Source organism: Saccostrea cucullata, unplaced genomic scaffold (genome assembly GCF_032062105.1).
Source record: "Saccostrea cucullata isolate Sc308-1 unplaced genomic scaffold, CSIRO_AGI_Scuc_v1 ctg342, whole genome shotgun sequence".
NCBI lineage: Eukaryota > Metazoa > Mollusca > Bivalvia > Ostreida > Ostreidae > Saccostrea > Saccostrea cuccullata.
The window spans coordinates 660,818-681,228 of record NW_026936636.1 but is presented as its reverse complement, the minus strand read 5'-3'; the positions used below and the strand labels follow the sequence as shown (position 1 = coordinate 681,228).

General features: G+C 33.0%; 1 protein-coding gene across 3 annotated transcripts; it reads left to right on the top strand.

The window, feature by feature from the left end:
- Positions 1-1,477: 1,477 nt before the first annotated feature.
- LOC134246027 (E3 ubiquitin-protein ligase LRSAM1-like) lies at positions 1,478-20,147 on the top strand. Of its 3 annotated transcripts, XR_009987565.1 has the most exons (24): positions 1,478-1,610; positions 7,876-8,120; positions 8,561-8,614; positions 8,744-8,788; positions 9,103-9,174; positions 11,246-11,314; positions 11,430-11,514; positions 11,630-11,794; positions 12,158-12,205; positions 12,854-12,981; positions 13,402-13,431; positions 13,665-13,787; positions 13,879-13,966; positions 14,221-14,388; positions 14,835-14,934; positions 15,244-15,334; positions 15,777-15,932; positions 16,273-16,368; positions 16,578-16,676; positions 16,825-16,956; positions 17,274-17,414; positions 17,890-17,997; positions 18,263-18,734; positions 18,774-20,147. XR_009987565.1 is itself a non-coding variant. In XM_062728287.1 (23 exons), the coding sequence occupies exons 2-23, from the start codon at positions 7,896-7,898 to the stop codon at positions 18,596-18,598; spliced, it is 2,559 nt and encodes an 852-aa protein (XP_062584271.1). In that variant the 5' UTR covers positions 1,478-1,610; positions 7,876-7,895; the 3' UTR covers positions 18,599-20,147. The 3 variants fall into 3 exon arrangements, 2 of the variants coding, with proteins under 2 accessions (XP_062584271.1, XP_062584272.1); XM_062728287.1 differs by having other exon boundaries at positions 18,263-20,147; XM_062728288.1 differs by having other exon boundaries at positions 1,504-1,610; positions 7,863-8,120; positions 18,263-20,147.
- The last annotated feature ends 264 nt before the right edge of the window (positions 20,148-20,411 follow it).

The window sequence follows — 20,411 nt, the reverse complement described above, 5'->3', positions numbered from 1 at the left end:
AAATTTAGGTACTAAGTTGCTATTTCTTGTAAGATCTTTTTATTACTTCAAAAATCCAAAATAAATCATATTTTCTCATAGATGTATTCATTATTTTCTGTCTTTAAATGTACAAAATACAGGTAAATCTAAACATCTATTGTTATTTGCAAGTGGGAATATTGAGATTTTTAAAAAGTGGGAATAGCGAGTTTCATTCACACTACCAGTATGGCTTTACATTAATATGACTTATATCATGACATTGCTGTTTTTAGTAGAATTTTTTTCCAGTTTTCAGATTTTCCCTATTTGATTAGTATGTAAAACTTCGATTACCCATTGTGCCCCTAACCCCCCCCCCCCCCCCCCCCCCGTGGTTCTGACCTAAAAAAAATGAATCTACCTTTTCTGTGGATGCTTAGAAAAAAAATATTCTGATCATGCATTTCTTTACTGTTCTCCACCATCAATATTTTTTTAAAGATCCTATATTTATTCAAGTCAAACTTTGCTCGCCCATAGCTACGTACGTTGTATCCCCAGGATCATTATTTGAACAAAGTCGAATTTACATTATATCTGAGGATAGGACTGAACATGGCTTTGCTATCATGCTTAAGGATTTTTTTAAGGGACTTTTTACTCATGTAAAAAGTTGATTGCACATAGTGGCCCCAATCATTCCCGGGGGGGGGGGGTTGTGATCTGAACAAATCTGAATTTACCTTTACTATATGAATGTTTTGATGTAAGTATAACTGATCATGCTTGGTGAAGATTTTTCTACCCCTGTACATACATATGCATTCCCATGTAAAACAGTTATTGTCCATAGTGGCTCCACCCTACCCTGGTTCGTGATTTTAACATGGATTTACAAGCACTTTGTCAGGTAAAAGACCGCAATTGTCAGTCTTATTTATCTTCCCTTGGAAAAGGATGTGAACTTTCATTTCAACAAACTTGAATCTCCTTTACACGTTGAAATTGACCCAGCAGTTTGGGGAAAAAGGTGAAACTTGAAAAGTTAACGACGACGACAAACAAGGACGACAGACTACGAACAAAGTTTGATCAGAAAAGCCCACTTACAGTGTTTAAGCACTCAGCTCAGCTCAGCTAAATATTGAGGGGGGGGGGGGGGTCAGACATGTAGAATCTGGGTTTCGATACATTACGTTTTTTCTATATAGTTGAATCATTATTTATGAATGAAATGGTTATCAATGGTTATGAATTAAAGAAGTTAATTGGAATACCTTTCCCTTTCTTCTAGGACTTTGAAATAATTTTTTTTTTTTTTTTTTAAATTTTTGCTTGGCAAGATTTTTTTTTTCTTTTTATGTTGAAGGTATGTTGAATCCCCCCCTCCCGGTCTGTAACTAAATTATTCGGGCATTACAAGCAGACTTGTGTAATGTGAGCTCTGTGGCCAATGCACCTCAGTCTTTTTTTTCGCCCAATCAGATAGAGGATTACAATCTCTGCTGACTTCATAAACATAATGTCACGTGATCAAGTTTAGCTGGTTCTCTTTCGGATAATGATGTAAATAGAAAATTGCAAAATGTCATTCATTCATTTGCCAGTAGAACCACGACTTAAAAACTTCTGACAGTGTGGATAAGGTATCATAGTCACTTATTAAGATTCTCTTTTTATTTATTTATTTAATTTCTGGGGCTTATCACTGATTCATCGACAGATTGCTACTAAAAACTGTCAACATAATTATTTGTTCTTTATAAAAGTGATTTTTATTTCAAAGGGATTTATATCAGATAGTATTCTTATTCAAAATATATGTTAAAACAAGGATACTATATATTTATACATGTACTGCAAATACATTTTCGCTCAGTTTTGAGATGAGACCTATTCAGCTATTTGTCATCACACTATCTGATTATACAACTCATGTAAAGATATTAGTATAGATTTAGTCAGTGAGATATTTCACAGATTACAAAGAGTGTTAGTATTTTAATTAATTTGTATCTTGCAAATTAATTTATTCAGTCACATCAATCTGTCTTTCAAATACTCAAAAGTATAAACATGCCCATACTTTGGAGAGACTGTTTATTATTTATTTTAACAGGTCCAGTCAATATGAGGTAGCTATTAATACCTACCTAGGTATTTAAAGCTACCGAAAGTAGCTATTTTTACTAGGGCTGGGACGATACAACGTTTTCTATATCGATATGTATCACGATATTTGATCCACGATACGATATGTATCACGATGTGTTTAATTGCTTATAAAATCTGTTTTTGCATTGAAATAAACAAATTATTTCTTTGCAAATAAGAATAATTTATTCAAAATAGTTTTTTATATGTTGTAAAACAAAAATATTTTACTGATGTGGTGTTAATTATTATTCATTTCACATCTATATTTATATTTAGCTTAATTATTTTATATATTAAACCCCAAATGTTAAATAAACAAAGAAAAATAGAAGTAAGATTTTGGGGGGGGCGATTAACATATTTTTTCGTATGAAATATCGATATGCGTATCGTTCACAATTTTGCAACAATATATCGATATCTCGATATATCGTCCCAGCCCTAATTTTTACCTACTTTCTGCTTTACTTGCACTTTGTGGCCAAATGCAGGAACGGCGCAACATGGTGAGCACAAAATTTCTTTATACAGTCATACTGATGATGGATATGACAAAAAATTGGCCAAAAAATGATTACTTCGTATATTATCAATTTTGCATAGAAACTATAATGTAAAATTGCTGGTTCAGGAAGTAATAATTTTTTGGCCAAAATTTTGTCGTATTCATCATTAGGCCAGCATTTTTTTATTTTTAGGTTTACGAACATCAGAATGAAAAAGTCCCGTAGGAGGAGGAAATAATAAAAAAAAAAAATTATATTTTGGATACATTTTTTTCACATTAATTTTTGCTTCTTTGTTTATTTAATTAATTACCACTGGACACAAAGGGTTACATCACACTTTATTTCATCATCTACCAGTTGGGGGCAATTTAATTTATATAATACAAATACAGATTTTTTTTTAAAAAATCAATTTTTTATATCTCTTTTAATATATCTTCATTTTTGTTTTTAATGTGTGTTAGGTAGAAATTATTCTAAAATATCAATATACTCGAGACCTATAAAAGTAATTCCTTTCATAAAACAGACAGGGAGATTCATTTTAGGGTGGAATTTTTTTCAATTAAGTGTAAAATAATTTTTCTGGCTGTCATAAACGATACTACATGCCTGTATATATTTGTATATTCTTCTTTTTAAATACTAGTAGTTGAAATATTTTATTTCTTTAGGCTATTGTTTATTTCTTCCTCAAATAATTCAACTTCTCCCAATTTTATTCATTACATCTGATGCATAAGCGATCCTTTTCTGAAGAATGATGCTATGTGTGTGTGACAGAAACCTAAACAATGTCTTGACAATAGCTACCATGGGCAGTTTTAAACCTGTAGGAGGAAAATAATTTACAATTACAGTTACTTTGCAATCGGATACATAATTATCTCACCAACATGTCACTTTGCAACAAAGTCGTCAGCATTTTATTGTTCTCTGACAAACGTTTTGAATGGCACTGCTATCGATAAATATTTACATTAAACCAAGCTTTAGTGCTACTATGGACTTGACACAAATCTTTTAATTACCCGCCATGTTCATTTAAAACCGGAAGTACAGAAATTTGAAATATCGATCCCGACTCATTTTGACATCGGAAAGAAAAAATTCCGTTTTTCTCAATTTTATTTTTTTTCTGAAAATTCAAAAACTTGAGCGGTGGGTTTGTAAACCTAAAAATTAAAAAATGCTGGCCTTAGTGTGACTGTATCAAAAGATATAGTATTCACCAAGTTGCGCTGTTTTGTCTTTGTGCCGCAAAATGCAGAAGTTATAAAAAGTAGGTAAAAATAGCTACTTTGGGTAGCTTTAAATACCTAGGTAGCTATTAATAGCTACGTAGGTAGAAATAGTCTTTGGACTGGACCTGTTTAAAGCAATATGAGCTGCATTTTTTAAAATTTTATTTTGCTGTTAAAATGTGTTATTATAATAAATTTGTATTAAACCTTAAACCTTTATGACCAATTAGACTAAAATAAAGCAGAAAAAAGACTTTTAAATACAGTCAAATATACAGTTTTAAATAAGAAATCATTATTATTGTACAGGACGACAATAATGTAATTTTGATTCAATCGAATGCTTGAAAATAGTTCTTTCATTGCAAACATGAACAAAATAAGTTTATTAACATTATTTTTTTCTGTCATTGAAATAGTAATTTACAATTTTGCAACAAAAAATTCCGACATCAAAGTTGCAGTTCATATTGCTTTAATCTTGTATTGATTTACATTTATAAATCATGATGTTATATACTGATAATGTATCATGCACATCCTGATAATTATTTTTAAACTCATGAAAATAAGTAGCATGGATAAGGTACTGTATTGTGCATGATTAATATATTTATTATAATTAATAGGCCTTTGTACTTTTATTCATGCAGTTTGGAAAACAAGCACTGTTATAATACACTGTTCACACAAAATGTAATGTATTAATTCAATATGTAATAGATAACATAATAAAATACATAAACACAATTTTTAATAGCAAGAATTATTTCATTGTGATTGCCCTGTTGGAGTTATACAGGCCCAATTTCCTTCATCATATTCAACCAATTTAAGCTCATACCAGGCAATTGGGTGAAGATAACACATATTAACAATTTTTTTTATGCATTTATGTTAAGGTATGCTTTTTTTTATTCTTAGTTTAAGTATTTTTAATATTTTTGCCTTAATATATTACGCAAACAAGTTTATTTGATTATGCTCAACATGCTCAGAGGAAAATTCGCTTGTTGGACCTCCAAATGGGAAATAACTCTTGGTAAATTCAGGTCTATCGAAAATTAAACTATCTATTCATGGTGAAACATCTAAACAAAACTATACATTGGAAATTTTATGTTTAATTTATCTAAGATTAATTATTATACCCCCTGCAAACGAAGTTTGGGGGGGTATATAGGAATCACCTTGTCCGTCCGTCCGTCTGTCTGTCTGTCCGTCAGGTCTATCAGGTGTATCAAATTCAGGTCTATCAAAAATTAAACTATCTATTCATGGTGAAACATCTAAACAAAACTATACATTGGAAATTTTATGTTTAATTTATCTAAGATTAATTATTATACCCCCCGCAAACGAAGTTTGGGGGGGTATATAGAAATCACCTTGTCCGTCTGTCTGTCTGTCCGTCTGTCTGTGCAAACGTGTCCGGTCCATATCTTTCTTACGGAGGGACATTAGAATTTACTACTCCACACAAAGATTACCCATGACCTAAGGGTGTGTCATGACCTTGACCCAAGGTCATTTGGGGAACTTCAAGGTCACTGGAAGAAAAAGTTCATAATTCGTGTCCAGTCCATATCTTTCTTATGGATAAACTTGGTAGGTTCTCATTTCACGCAAAGATTGCCCTTGACCTAAGGGTGTGTCATGACCTTGACCCAATGTCATTTGGAGAAGTTCAAGGTCACTGGAAGAAAAAGTTCATAAGTTGTGTCCAGTCCTTATCTTTCTTATGGGTAAAGTTGGTGGGTTCTCATTCTACACAAAGATTGCCCATGACCTAAGGGTGTGTCATGACCTTGACCCAAGGTCATTTTGGGAAGTTCAAGGTCACTTGAAGAAAAAGTTCATAATTCATGTCCTGTCCATATCTTTCTTATTGATAAACTTGGTAGGTTCTCATTTCACACAAAGATTGCCCATGACCCAAGGGTGTGTCATGACCTTGACCCAAGGTCATTTGGGGAACTTCAAGGTCACTGGAAGAAAAATTTCATAACTCATGTGTGATACATATCTTTATTCATGAAAAACCCAGCAGGGGGGTATTTTGTCCTGTTTGGACGGTTCTAGTTTAAGCACAGAAGTAGGGCAGTCATGAAATAAAGGGCATGCTCATGATAATAATTAGCAATCTGATAATGTAAAAATAGTAAATCTAAGGGAAAAGGTGGAAAATGCTCCAAAACGTACAAAGAATTGATGAAAGGCTCTGAGCATGTGTATATCATGTCTTAAATAGGGAAAAAATTGTAATACAAATAAACATTAAAATTGATCATATCTAAATTTTTGTCATGTATGTATTCACATACATGAACAGTTTATAAACAGTTATGCTGTTAGGAGTGTGAACATTAATGTCCTGTCAATTGATTAGATATAAAATTGCACTTGAAATATTTAAAATGAAAAAAAATATTCTGAGAGCATGTGTGATACATATCTTTGATGTGATGTGGAAAAGGGTATGTATTAATATGATTATTACATACTTAGTAATAAAATACAGCATACATATAGTTGAGAAGAGAATAAGTAAATAATCTTACATACATGTACATGGTCTATTGTCTCATACGATTTGGGTTTGTTTCTACTTCTATTTCAAAGCACTAGATCCGTAATTTGACAATATTCTACTACATGTATTTGTAGATCAAGATTAATCTTATTTTCAAAAAGTTAAATACCAAAAATTGTGTATGATCACAAGTACTGTTTTTGTGGTTTAATTTACTAAGGGTGTGATATTGACGTCACAATAGTCCTTCAGCCCTGCAGGGCTGATATAGGTTATCAGCCCTGCAAATCCATATCAGCCCTGCAGGGTTGATACGGCTATTGTGACGTCAGCCATATTGCATATGCAAAAAACCTGTATTTATTACAAAGTGTGTAATAAATATACATATACATGTATTTAAAAGCTCGGGGAAATGTAGATATTTGACATGTTTAACAGATATTGAGTGAATTTCTGTGTTATAAGATAATTAAATGCTCTACCTCCACCTCCTTCTTGAATTATATGCAGTATATTTACAAGAAATACCAATTAAAATATGATAGATGATTATATGATGGTAGCAATAGAACCCTATGGCCTTTTTTTTCTTGCTTAACCGATAATTTCTTTGAATATTTAAGATTTGGTTTACTGATTGAATAATGCTACTACAGTTCTTTAGCGTGTGCATCAGAATCTATCATCTTAATACAAATGTCATCATCAGATCTGCAAACAGCAGACATGCAAATTTTTATCAAACCTATTACTCAAGGGAATGCATTTCTGATGTAACAAAAGTGCTTGTTAACTTGGGGCAATTAGGGAATGGGAGTTGGAAAAATCTATCTTCTAACCAGAACAGAACATTATATTGTTTATGGTAAGATATTAATGGCCGAATATTTAGCAGAAATATTGATTGTTTTTGTGTATATTTAAACTGCCGTGTTTAACAAGGCCAGAATTGGCATGCATTGATCCAGGTTTCATTGCAAAGTGATAAAGTATGTAACCATAATCTGCTGGGAATTAATGTCATTTAGGCATTCTCAGTAATATTTAAAACATCCTGTGTTTTGTGTATACATGTACTAGGTGTACAGTTTTCTGTAGATCACAGATGGAAGTAGTATTATTCAAATTCTTCTTGAAAATTTTCCCAGCAGGGAAAATAAAATTCGAAAAAAAAAAAAATTTATAAGGACCCAAATATCCTCTCATTTTTAAGATCTCTGGATTTAGTAGAATTTGCACCTCATATATAGTACAAATGTATATATATTTTTAAAGGATTTTCAATGTTTGTATTGTGTAACATTTTATTGTAAGTCTGATTTCAAAGACATAAAATGCATTTTTCACAAATATTTTTAAAGAGGGAGGGGGTAAATTTTGGCAACTAAGTTCAAAGAAACAATTTTTCTTTCCTTGGTTTGGTCAGGTATGAAATGAAGTAAAACTGAACAGTTCTATATTTTAGAAATTACAATAATACCTTGAATGGGACAGAATGAAGGAAAGCATGCGGGAGGTAAACACCACACCCCAGGGAATTCCCGGAAACCAAGCCGGACTTCGGGGGCAGATTCAGACTCGGACTCCGTAGATACGTCTTCCTCCACCCAGAGTCCTGTTACTCCTGATTCCAAACAAAACCGAGTGATGGCCCTCTTCAGGAAACAGAGTGAGGCCTGCAAAAAGCGCATGGACCATCAGTTGTATCTGGTGGGTATTTTTGCTTGGACCTTCAGCTTGTGGTCAAATTTGAAGTGGTGTTCATGTATTACTGTGAAATCAATAATTTTTGTGAGGTGTATATTTTGTTGTTTTCGAAGTATGGAGGGACCGATGAATTCATGTCAACTACAAATTGTAAAATTGAATATGCATTACTACTCAATACTTCTCCAACCACGAAAACAAATCCCCTATCCCCAATATCAATATTTTCCCCAATATCAATATTTTTTTCTCAAACTTTGAAAATTTGCCCCCCCCCCAATTACAATTTATATGTGATTTCACAGTATTCTTAAAAATGATAGTTCTATCATTTGTGTTATCCCCAGCCAAAAATATTTCTCATGAGAAAAGTTTGTATAGCTTGAAGGATTTTTAAATGTGGATTTTTAATTAAAAATTCCTTTTCTTTTCCTTTTTTCCAGGCACAAGAAAGTCCAGAACCAACAATTGATTTATCAAAATGTGAACTGGAAGAGGTAAGACTTTATGTGCAGCAGTTTAAAAATCTATTTATGTCCTCGATGAATGTTTAGAGTGTTTATATTCATGATGATGTCTTTTCCAGATTGTTGAAATAAGCACATATTCAAATTTGTCTCTTTCAGATCCCACCTCTTGTTTTCTCTTTGTGCAAGATTTTGAGTAAGGAGGTAAGAGTATATTCTAGCTGTTGCCTCTTTACATGTATACTGCATTTGGTTTAATAGGCTGATATAATTAATTCTGAAAGGGGTTACTTTTGAAAATTGAATTATATGTCAGAGTAGAGAGTAGTGCATCTGAAAATACATTTTATTTTTCTGAAATCTTCATACCGGTATGCAAGAAATTATGAGAGTAAAAGTAGCATATGTTTGCTAAAAAATTTGAAGAGTGGGCCAAAAAGAGTTTGAATGGAGTTACTATTGTAATTTACCAGTGTATATGTATAATTGTAAAGAATCAAGTGTAATGTTTTTTACAGGCAGTATTTCTGGGTGATAATTGGCTAGGATCATTAGAAGGTGGAAAATGTATAGATATGAGGACCGTAAGGGTAAGATATTTCAGGAAGGATGTATATTAATTACATGTATAAGGACCAAAGGTCATGTTTCAGGACTGAATGGGTCACATTGATATCTAAAGAAATATGAATGTATATAATTACATGTGTAAAACACTCTGAAGAGCCGTAACGGCGAAAGCGCTTAGTGTAAAAAATTAAACGTAAACTTGTTTGTTTATCTTGGATTTAATTTTGATTTATAACTTTTACCATGGACTTCTGTGTGGTACTGTAATACTTTTTTCTGTGTGGTATAATTTACGCTATGTAAGCAGTCACAAATTTTCTGCTGAAATTTGTCCAACTGAACCTAAAATATGTGTTAGGCATGTAGTGTGAGTGTAAGAAATCAGCATAAATTTCTACCCGCAGATTAAACAGAAATAGATATTCTGCAGAATTTTGACACCGTGGAAAAAAGTACATCTACTGTACTTAAAATTATGTACAGGTATATATGTGTGTGTTTTTCAATTTAATAACTGTTATCATACATCTAAGTATATATGATGTATCATTTTTAGCTCACCTCAACGAAGTTGGGGGAGCTTATATAATACCCTCGGCGTCGGTGTCCCAGGTTAAGGTTAAGTTTTTTGGAGCAGTTTTCTTTTTAATTATTTCTATGTCCTATATTGATTAGACATGCATGGAAGATGCTTCTAATGTGTTTCATTGTACCAGTCAAAGTTTCAGATGCTGCAATTTCATCAAAGGAATGACCAGGTTCATGTTTTTGGAGCAGGTTAACATTTTTGGTGCAGTTTTTGGTGTAGGTCTCATTTCCAAGGAACTATAAGCCCTATGTTGACCAAACTTGCATGGATGCACATTACCAGGCTTGCTTCGGATGCTGAATCTCAGGTTGAAAGGATGTACACTACCATGTTGACCAAACTTGCATGGATGATACATCTAAGGATGTACACTACCAGACTTGCTTCGGATGCTGAATCTGACCTACATTTTCCGGTTGAGTGAACAGGTTAATGTTTTTGGTGCAGGTCTCATTTTCAAGTAACTATAAGCCCTATGTTGACCAAACTTGCATGGATGATACATCTAGGGATGCACATTACCAGGCTTGCTTCAGATGCTGAATCTGAGCTACATTTTCCGGTTGATTGAACAGGTTAAAGTTTTTGGTGCAGGGTTCATTTCCAAGATACAATGAGCCCTATAATGACCAAACTTGCATGGATGGTACATCTTAGAATGCATACTACCAGACTTGCTTTGGATGCTGAATCTGACCTACAATTTATGGATGAGTGAACAGGTTAATGTTTTTTGGGCAGTTTTCATTTCCAAGTTACAATGATCCCTATAATGACTAAACTTACATGGATGATACATCTTAGGATGCATACTACCAGACTTGCTTCAGATGCTGAATCTGACCTACATTTTCTGGATGAGTGAACAGGTTAAAGTTTTTGATGCAGGATTCATTTCCAAGTAACTATGAGCTCTTTAATGACCAAACTTGCATGGATGATACATCTAAGGTTGCATTCTACCAGGCTTGCTTTAGATGCTGAATCTGACCTACATTTTTTTCTGGATGAGTGAAGAGGTTAAATTTTTATGCAGGTTTCATTTCTAAGTAATTATTAGCGATATGTTGTGCAAACTCGTATGGATGATACATCTTAGGATGCATACTAATGGACTTGCTGTGGATGCTGAATTCCACAGACATTTTCCAGATAATAGACCAGGTAAAAGTTATGATGGAGCATGTCTCTCACTAAGAAACTATAAGGCTTAAATAAACCAAACTTGCCCAGATGATGCATCAATATAGGGATGAAAACTCTAAAACTTGCTTTAGATGCTGGATTTTGATCACATTTTCGTGATAAAGAACTAGTTTGAAGTTTTTATATAAGTCTATTCCAAAGTATCAGATTAAAATTGCATAAATTTTGCATTTTTGGATGTACACTTTTTGTTGGGTAATTGTGTGACTTTGCCTTACTTAAAGACCACATTCGTTGAGGTGAGCTCTGTAATCTCTGATTACCTATGTTTATACATGCATCATTTTTTGAAATAGGTGTTAGACTTGCACAACAATGAAATTAAAGTGTTGCCCAAAGACATAGGAAATATGACATGTTTACAGGTAAGTGTATCTTATTCTTAACATTGAAAAAAATCAGATTGAATATAAGCAGTTTTTGATCTCCATGAATAAGAATTAGATATCTTATGGATTTTATTTTTTTTTTAAAATATAGGTACTCAACTTGGAAAGAAACAGAATATCAATTCTGCCAAAGAGTATCGAAGATCTAAAACACTTACAGACATTAAATTTAAAAGGTATGCTTTCAAAAAATTTACAGTGAGTTCCATACTTTACCCTAAAGCCATATATTTGCTAGGTTTGCGTTAATGCTTATAAACAGTATTTGATACACCAATTTTTCTTCCTTAGGAAACAGAATGAAACTTGTGTCTCCATCTTTGTGTGCCCTGAAGAGTTTACGGACATTAGATATATCAGAAAATAAAATCACCAGTTTACCTCCACAACTGTGCAATGTCAGAACACTGGAAACTCTAGTCATCGATGTCCAGAAAATTACATATCCCTCTTCAGGTAAAAAAAAACCTCTAGTCATAGATGTCCAGAAAATTACGTATCCCTCCTCAGGTAAAAAAAAAAAACTCTAGTCATAGATGTCCAGAAAATTACATATCCCTCCTCAGGTAAAAAAAACTGATTTTTTTTTTTGAAAAAGTTTGCATAAAAATGTGTTAGATATTAAGATAAGGTATGTGAGTTAAAAAAATCTTTTATACTGAGATTTTAGAAGTTTTGAAGATGCATAACCATAATAGATTTATGTTCTATTGGTAGCCTTTACATTTCGTATGGGTTTAGTAGTGTATAAATTTTGGGTATCTTTGGGACAAGGCTCTTTTCATGTGTTCCATTGGTTATTAATGTGTTTCATTGTAGATGTATGCAAGAAGGGGACAGAAGAAATTATGAAGTTTCTATGCACAGGTAGGAGTTAAAATTTACTTAGTACGGTGTACAGGGTTATTTTCACCCCATGTTATTTTCGCCCTTTTGCACTTGCAAACAATTTTGCCCCATTTTAAATTCACCCAGTAATAGTTCTGTTTAAGAAATTATACAGTTTAATTTGAATTTGCCTCTGTTTAAATTCGCCCAATCAAGACGAAGGTGAAAGGGGCGAAAATTTCCCTGTATACAGTACATGTATTAACATTTTAGCTCACTTCGTGGCATCACAGTTATCCACAGTTAGTTAATTTGCCAGCATCCCCAGGTATGTCAAAATTCAATTATATTAGGACCCCCATGGTTAAGGTCACAGTCAGGGTCATATTTTAGAAGAATATAAAAATTCATAAAAATTTTCTGAAGAAAAACAGGACCTATATTGTCATATTGAAATACAATTATTATGCAATTATTCCCAAATAGCATAGATTCAAATTTGACAGAATTGTTGCCTTTTAAGCATTGGCCCATTGGTATGGATATTTTTTGATTGAACTATGAAATGATAAAAGTACTTTTATATATTTACTCTGTACTTTTTGGGGTACCTGTACATGTCTACATGTATGCTTTGACTTCCTAGACTTACTTTTAATACTTTTTAAAAATATTTTCAATAAATAGAGTGTCAGATGGAGTACGAGCCTCCCTCTAAGTTTCTGCTTGGTATTCTGGAACCCCCCAATCTCATGTTATCCCCTCAACGGTCATCATTCGCCAAAGCTGTGGAGGAGGAAGAGAGTACATTAAAGGTACGTAGTGACTATAGATTCAGATATATACAGTAAAACATGCTTAAAACAAAGTGCCAGGGACAGACAGTTTTGCTTTGTTTTTGTCATTTGTTATATCCGTTAAGTTCATTATATATTTTAAAGCCATGGGGATTGGGGAATGAAAATAACTTTGCTGTAAACGTCAATTCGTAATAAGTGTGTATGCTAAAATTTTAATTGAACAAACAAAATAAAATGAATATACATATACCAACAGGTATCTTTTGATATTGAATTCTGATTTAATTTTTTGGCTGTATTTAATATAATGCAGAAATTTTAATTGTGTAAAGTTTTACATGTGTATTTAATTTTGTAGATGACTGATAATAGGACAATTAAGTAATGTCTTTAAATTCTTATTCTTATCTCAGAGTTATTTCCTTTTCATTTCAGCAAAATATTGATAGCTACAATTCAATCATGGTAAGTCATATTTATGCCAAATACATTTTTTTGTTAGCTTTAAGTTTATACCTCATTGCTTAAATGTCAGCATCACAGGTAAAATTTGCTGGAGCTGCTCTGTTCCCAAATAAATTACCATTATAAGCTCTGACCAAGCTTGTTTGGATTATACATCTAGGGAGGTGCTACTGATGATGACTTGTGTTTAGTTTCTATCTTTATGAAATTCATTTTTTTTGTTTTTGGGACAGGAAAAGAAAAGATTACAAAGGATAGAGTTAGAGAGATTGATGGAATTGGAGATGTTAGAGCAAGCTCAGCTCGCCAGCCAGGCCATGGGTGAAAAACAAAGGTTCATAGAGGAAATGGCAAAGGTAATGTGTCTGTCTAATTACCTTATATGAAAAATAAAAAGTGCATTTGTCAAGTGCATTTGTACGTGTATTATTTGGATTTTAATTTTAGGATCAAAATAAGATGGACAGAGAACTAGAAACAATTTTGCATGGAAAAGGAGAAGAGAGGAAGAAACTTGTTAAATACATTCAACAGGGTAAATAATGTTCTAGTTATTTAATAGAATCGTTGCATTAAGGTATATTGTTGCTTTGAGATTTATTGTTGTTTCAAGATTTACTTCTACATGAAAATGCATTGAGAGGAGAGAGAGTCCTAAAAAGATGTATACAGAAGACACTGTAGTTGCTTATTTTTTGCCATCTTCTTTATATATGAATGACAGTTTAATTGACTCCACATTTTTGGAAGCAGTTGTTTAAATGAAATGTTTTTCTTTCAATCTAACAGTGGCCGACAGCACAGATGACCTGATTAAAAATATGTTAGAGATGCAGGAGAAGGCTCGGAAAACAGAAGAACTTCTTGAGATCATGGAGAGAGAAAGAATTGAGGATGAACAGTTGTACGTTGTCAAAGCAGAGGAACTCCAGAACCTGAGAAAACAGGAAGTACTCAGTGAGTACAGCATGTAATTCACTGTACATGTAATTTACATGTAGTAAATTACACCACCAATAATATAAAATAGACTAAAATAATTGTTTAAAAATATCCTCATGGCTGGCCTATTTTGAGGAAAAGTGGTCATCAATATTTAAAAAAATGATGAGAGTGTTGAAGATTTCTGAATTCAATATAAAGTGTTTTCTTGATACATGTATTTTTTTTTTATCAAAGTACAGGTATTTAATTAATATTGATTTAGATTGGTATTCAGTATATTAATATTTTGTCCCAAAAAATGCAAAAGGTGACAAGTTCACTTTAAAATTGATTTGTTATGTTGAAAAGGTTATGAAAAATAAATTGTGCAATGTCTGGTGATTAACCATCTCTGTCATTGCCTATATTATGATGATAATAAATGATCAGCTACTAATGGTTTGTTTTCTCTGTTTCAGGAGCTATGGAGGCTATGTTACAGGAGTCTGAGATGTTTGAGTATCTGAGATCCAACTATGTCAATACTAAAGACCATGCCTTTAGACAAGCCTTGCATGAGTAAGCATATCAGTTTCCTAGATTTTTATTCTACCACCCATGCAAGTCTTGTTTTTTTCTGAATAAGATGTACAGTACATTCAGTGGCAGTTTCTGTACTTTATTGTGGTATGCTAGCAGGAGATTGGCAGATTGTCAAAATATTTCAAAATCAATTTTTTTTGTGTGAGGTTATGAAACTCCACCCATTGACCCTTCAGAATTCCTGGATCCACCCTTGTATGTTCACATAACTGCTTTGACCCTCCTTGTATGTTCTCAGAGCTGCATTGATTTTCATGTAAACTCAATGATGTTTATACTTTTCAGTGAGGAGATGACAAGTCAGGGCCAAGTACAGAGCATTCTCCGTAGTAAGGACCTTGCTAACACCAACATGTTAGAAGTTCTTCAGAAGCAGGTAAAGTTTGGCCTCAGTCAAATGATCAGACTGTTGTCTGTGTTTAGACAATGTTTAAACATTTTTGAAAAATATCAGAGGATAAGTATTTTAAAAGCTTTAACTGAAATATGAAAAAGATTTACAGTAAAACTTGGTTATAATGAAGTCACTAGGACCTATGAAATTACTTAGCTACATGTATATCTGTAATTCGTTATATCCGTATAAGGAATTCATTAAATTTATATAGCTGGGGATCCAAAATATCTTCGCTATATCTGTGAATTTGAAATATCCTTGTTCATACTAAACAAGTTTCGCTGAATTTATTTATATGCACTTGCAACATAGATTTAAAATTTTCATTTTAGAAAAACTTTAAAATGTACAGATTTTACGTTCATGTGTGACAATTATCTGCAAATAATTACTTAATATATACTACCTTGCTCCATTTCAGGAGGAGTTTCAGAGAGACGCATTTGAGGCCTTGCAGATCCAGAAGGATATTAAATCCCAGAGGATTGCCCAGCAGATAAACCTGATTGAGGAGGAATTAGCCAGCCTCACTTGTGTGGAGATTCAACGTAAAGAGGAGCGAACAGATGATGAAATTGTAAGTATAAAGAGTAGTATTGTGTCCATGTGATGAGACACATGTAAAAGAATGAAGGAAAGTCGAGAGCTGAAAATTTTGTTTCGAATAAGTTGCATTGTGTATCTCCCATTTTATGTCTCAATATGACATAATATACTTGAGATTTCCTCTAGCAAAACATGGATTTTACAATTATACTCGTATGGGAGCAGGGGATATCATTTTGTTAGCTCAGTGCTCACAGTGCCTTTAGTTTACAATAAAATCAAACCAGTCAGTTAAAAAAAGTAATAATCACCTCATTTGTACTTCTCTTCCTTAAACAGCAAATAACAGTATTATTGCTTTCTTACAACAGAACCGCCTTGCTGAGAAGAGGGTAGAACTGTTAGGACTACTGGCCCAACTGATGCATGAACAAGAGGGACGAAGGGACGAACTCAAAAAGAGACTGGTATGTGTCTGTCTTTGGCAACTTTAGTCCCTTGATTCTAGAATTTCAAATAAAAATTTACAAGTTTGATTATTTGTTTTTAGACCAAATGAACAGAACAAAGATTATTACTGTGTCTGACTTAAGTTTATATTAAGTTTATTTTGACTCGAATTTTATATGATTGGATGTATTTGGAGGGTCTGTATTTCATTCTTCTGTTTGTATAGGCTGAGATGGAGCAACAGAAGGAGGACGGACAGACAGACTATTGGTTGGTACAGTACCAGAGACTGATGGACAGGAAACCACAGGCTCTCATGGATCGAGTAAGTTCTCTTAGTAATGGAATAAATTATGATAGGAAAAGAGTTTTCATTGGATGCTCAGAAGTTTTAAGTTGAAAGAGGATAAGAGCCAGGAGAAATAAAAAAAAAATTCTTTCCTGAATAGTAACTTGTTTTGAACTTTGTACAGGAGAGACAATTAGAGATTGCAGTGGTGACAGTTCTAGAGGACTCTGGAGCGGAGGATTATCTCCCTGTATTTGCTAGGCATCGCATCACCATAGAAACCTTGCTGCAAATGACAGATGATGACCTGAAACAAGTATGAACTTAAAACTTAAATTATTTGTTGAAGCTATACATATATACAGTAATTATAGTCAATTGCTTGATCAAGCTTGACACCTATGACTATTAAAAGAGCAATGGGTTTTAAATTGGCAATCGAAATATACACATTGAGAAAATCAAACTTTGAATTGCTGAAACACCAAAATAAAAATTTGATTAGTAGAATGTAAACTTGCTTGTATCACACATTTTTTAGATTTGATGAAAATCCTTGAAATTATTTTTGATGCAAATCTAAAGTATGATTTTCTTAAGTAACAACCGATAAACAATTGTGTAAATTTGCAGATGGGAGTTCATGAACTTGGACTAAGGAGAGCTATTTTGAAGAATGCTGAAAATTTCAGAACATCAAAGGCTGCAACATATCCTAGTGACACCACTGAACCAACCCCAAGTCAACCAAGCAAGGACAAGTTCAAGGAACGGGTAAGAAAATTCTTTTGTAAGACATATATACACATGTATCAGTAGCAGAATTACATGTAGACTTGATAAAGTAGATTAGTTTGAGTTGTGTAGGAATCCTGCTGCACTATTAAGCCATGCAAAATGATTAACAGCTAAGATCAAACTGAAACACAGAATAAATAAATCAGCATCATAATGTCTGCAGTGGGACAGTTAACTCGATACTTTTTGCAAATAATAAAGAAAAAAAAAAACTATTAGAAAGGCTAACATTGTTCAAAATGTGTAGAATTTAAAATGCATGTCCATATCTTGGTAATTACATGGGTATTATGTTTGTTAAAATTTTGCAAATTTACCTTGCTTAGAGTCTGCTTGAAAATTTTTCTGAATCCTATTAACTCAGCTTTGAGAATTCTTGAACTTTCCAATTTTTCTCTAAGAATATCTCACAGCAAGGAACAATGAAAATTAATTTTTTTTTTTTTCTCAGGAGGATGTGAGCTTTGACCACCCTAAACCATCTGCTCCACCAATCAGACAAGGTTCTATACTAGCAAGGGGACTTAACTCAGAATGTGTGATATGTCTTGATAGACAGGTATGCAGAACATCAAACTCTTACATTTACTTATATTTAAAAATCTTATTTTCTGCAGGTATAAAAGGACAAATAAAATTAAACTGGACTAGGAATGCCCTTACATTTTTAACAATGAATGATTTTGTTTGGGTTCTAGATTTATGGGATACTGCATATTAGTGTTGTTATGATAGTTAATACTGGTAATTATTAATCAACTGACCTTATTTTCAGTCTGCTGTGATTTTCCTATCTTGCGGTCATTATTGACTCTTTTTTTCAGTCTGCTGTGATTTTCCTATCTTGTGGTCATGTGTGCTGTTGTGAGGAGTGCTCAGAAGCCGTGAAAGACTGTCCTCTTTGTCGCGGAACCATTATTCAGAGAATCAAACTGGGCACTACTGCTTTTGCAGAGGCACCTGTGCCAATTCCAACCGAACACCCCCCTCCGGCCCCACTACCAGAAGAACACCCCCCTTCGGCCCCACTACCAGAAGAACACCCCCCTCCGGCCCCACTACCAGAAGAACACCCCCCTTCGGCCCCACTACCAGAAGAACACCCCCCTTCGGCCCCATTACCAGAGGAACACCCCCCATCTGCTCCTCCTTTGCCCTAGTTTTCCGCTTTCTTATATTCTGACATCCACTATAATCTATAACATTAGGTGTTGTGTAATAGACATATTTATTCTGAGCTAAACTGAATAATATTTATATTCTGTGTATTTTAACCATTATTCATACACTGAATCTGTATTTATATATACACTTTGCATTTTTTTAGTAAAGGAGAAATTTATGAGAATTAGGTTGGGGGAAAAATAATTATGATTCACCATTACTATCCAAGTAATTCATGTACTGGGGGTATGTTCATAAGTTTGATTTTTTGTTTTTGTTTTGGATGGGGGGTGGTTAGAAGGTTAGCTTTATACAATTGTTCATATTTATGTTCAACTGTGCAGGATTTATAGTCTTGTTATCCGTTATCCTCAACTACTGGGTACATGTACATGTTTTCTATTTATTTCTGTAACATAATTGAATAGTAGATGTACATGTATATACATGTACAAGTATCTGTATATTCAACGTTCAAGTCCCAAAGAAAGGTGATTTATGGTGTCTTTTCATGATGTGTCTTTATAGGTTATGTTTACATTGAAAGGCTGTGTACCTTGTTCCATGTGTTCTTTACCACTACCGTATTTATACCAAATGTTTTGTCATTTACAAGTAATTTAAAGAGAAATGTATTTATATACTGTACATGCAGTTGCAGAATGTTATCTTAATAATGGAATATAAAAACTTAGCATTCATTATTTGTTTTTTCCCTTGTTTTTATTTTTGCTAAACTGTTTTTAATTTCACCTCAGTGACTTACATGTACGTTAAATGAATAATTTTTGTATGAAGTACATTCTTTTAAACAACAAGGAATCTTTCTCTGTTATTTTTTTTTGTTATTGTTTGGTATGAAAAAAATTGTTTAGATAATGTTATTATGAAGAGCTATGACTAAAAGTTTTCTCTTCGGATGAGTTTTTCAGTATCTTAATGGTACATGTACATCTATCTTGTATGCTCTCTGCCCCATGTTGGGGTGATATGTAAATGCTCAATGAATGGTAAAGCACCAATGCATGAATTGGCAGCTAAAATAAAAGGAGCAAATGCAAATAATTTTTACTTTCTGTTATTTCTTCCTTAGGTTCTTGGTTTAATAATGCTTGTGTCAGCAATGAAATATGTTCATGCATAATGCTTCACTGTACCTTTACTATTGAAACAAACTGAAAACTTTTAGTTGTCTCATTTTTTAAAATAATTTTCTAATGCATATGTTTGATCTTTTCTTACAAGTATGATTCATTACATTGTGCTCTCAGCCCATGCAACCATCTGTTATCCATGTCCATTTAATGCCTCTACATGTATGTCAAAGTGTATCAAGAAAAAAAAAAGACAATGAAATTATTCATTCAAAAGTCGATATTCGTATGGTCTAGCATGGCTACAACATACCAAACAAATGTGCTATTTTCCTTTGGTACCAAACTGTTGGCTCATAATGCCATATTGATATACATGTATATTCATAATAGGCCTATGATGAATTGCTTTATATTAGATTGTTAAATAAATTTCACTCTCATATTGCTAGTTGTCTACTGTAATTTGTTTGATTCTGCATGGTTACTACATGTATTTGAAATTGATTATATGTACATGTAATAATTACAGATGAAGTGTATCTTCATAAAGGAAATAATTTAAAAATACTTCCCCCACAGTTCCAGACTGATTTACAAATTAGCTTAATAGACAAAGAGACAATAAATCTGCTAGGTTTTTGAATCAATGTTTCAAAGGTTACTAAAATAGAAGATTCTGAAATTTTAGCTTTCATGGTCTGATTTTAATGAA

Excerpts from the sequence above, each read along its gene's own strand:
- LOC134246027 (XM_062728287.1), top strand. The coding sequence starts at position 7,896 with ATGGGACAGAATGAAGGAAAGCATGCGGGAGGTAAACACCACACCCCA. Across the intron at positions 11,795-12,157 it reads AATTACATATCCCTCTTCAG|ATGTATGCAAGAAGGGGACA; the intron begins GTAAAAAAAAAC and ends GTTTCATTGTAG. Across the intron at positions 16,957-17,273 it reads CAGATGATGACCTGAAACAA|ATGGGAGTTCATGAACTTGG; the intron begins GTATGAACTTAA and ends GTAAATTTGCAG.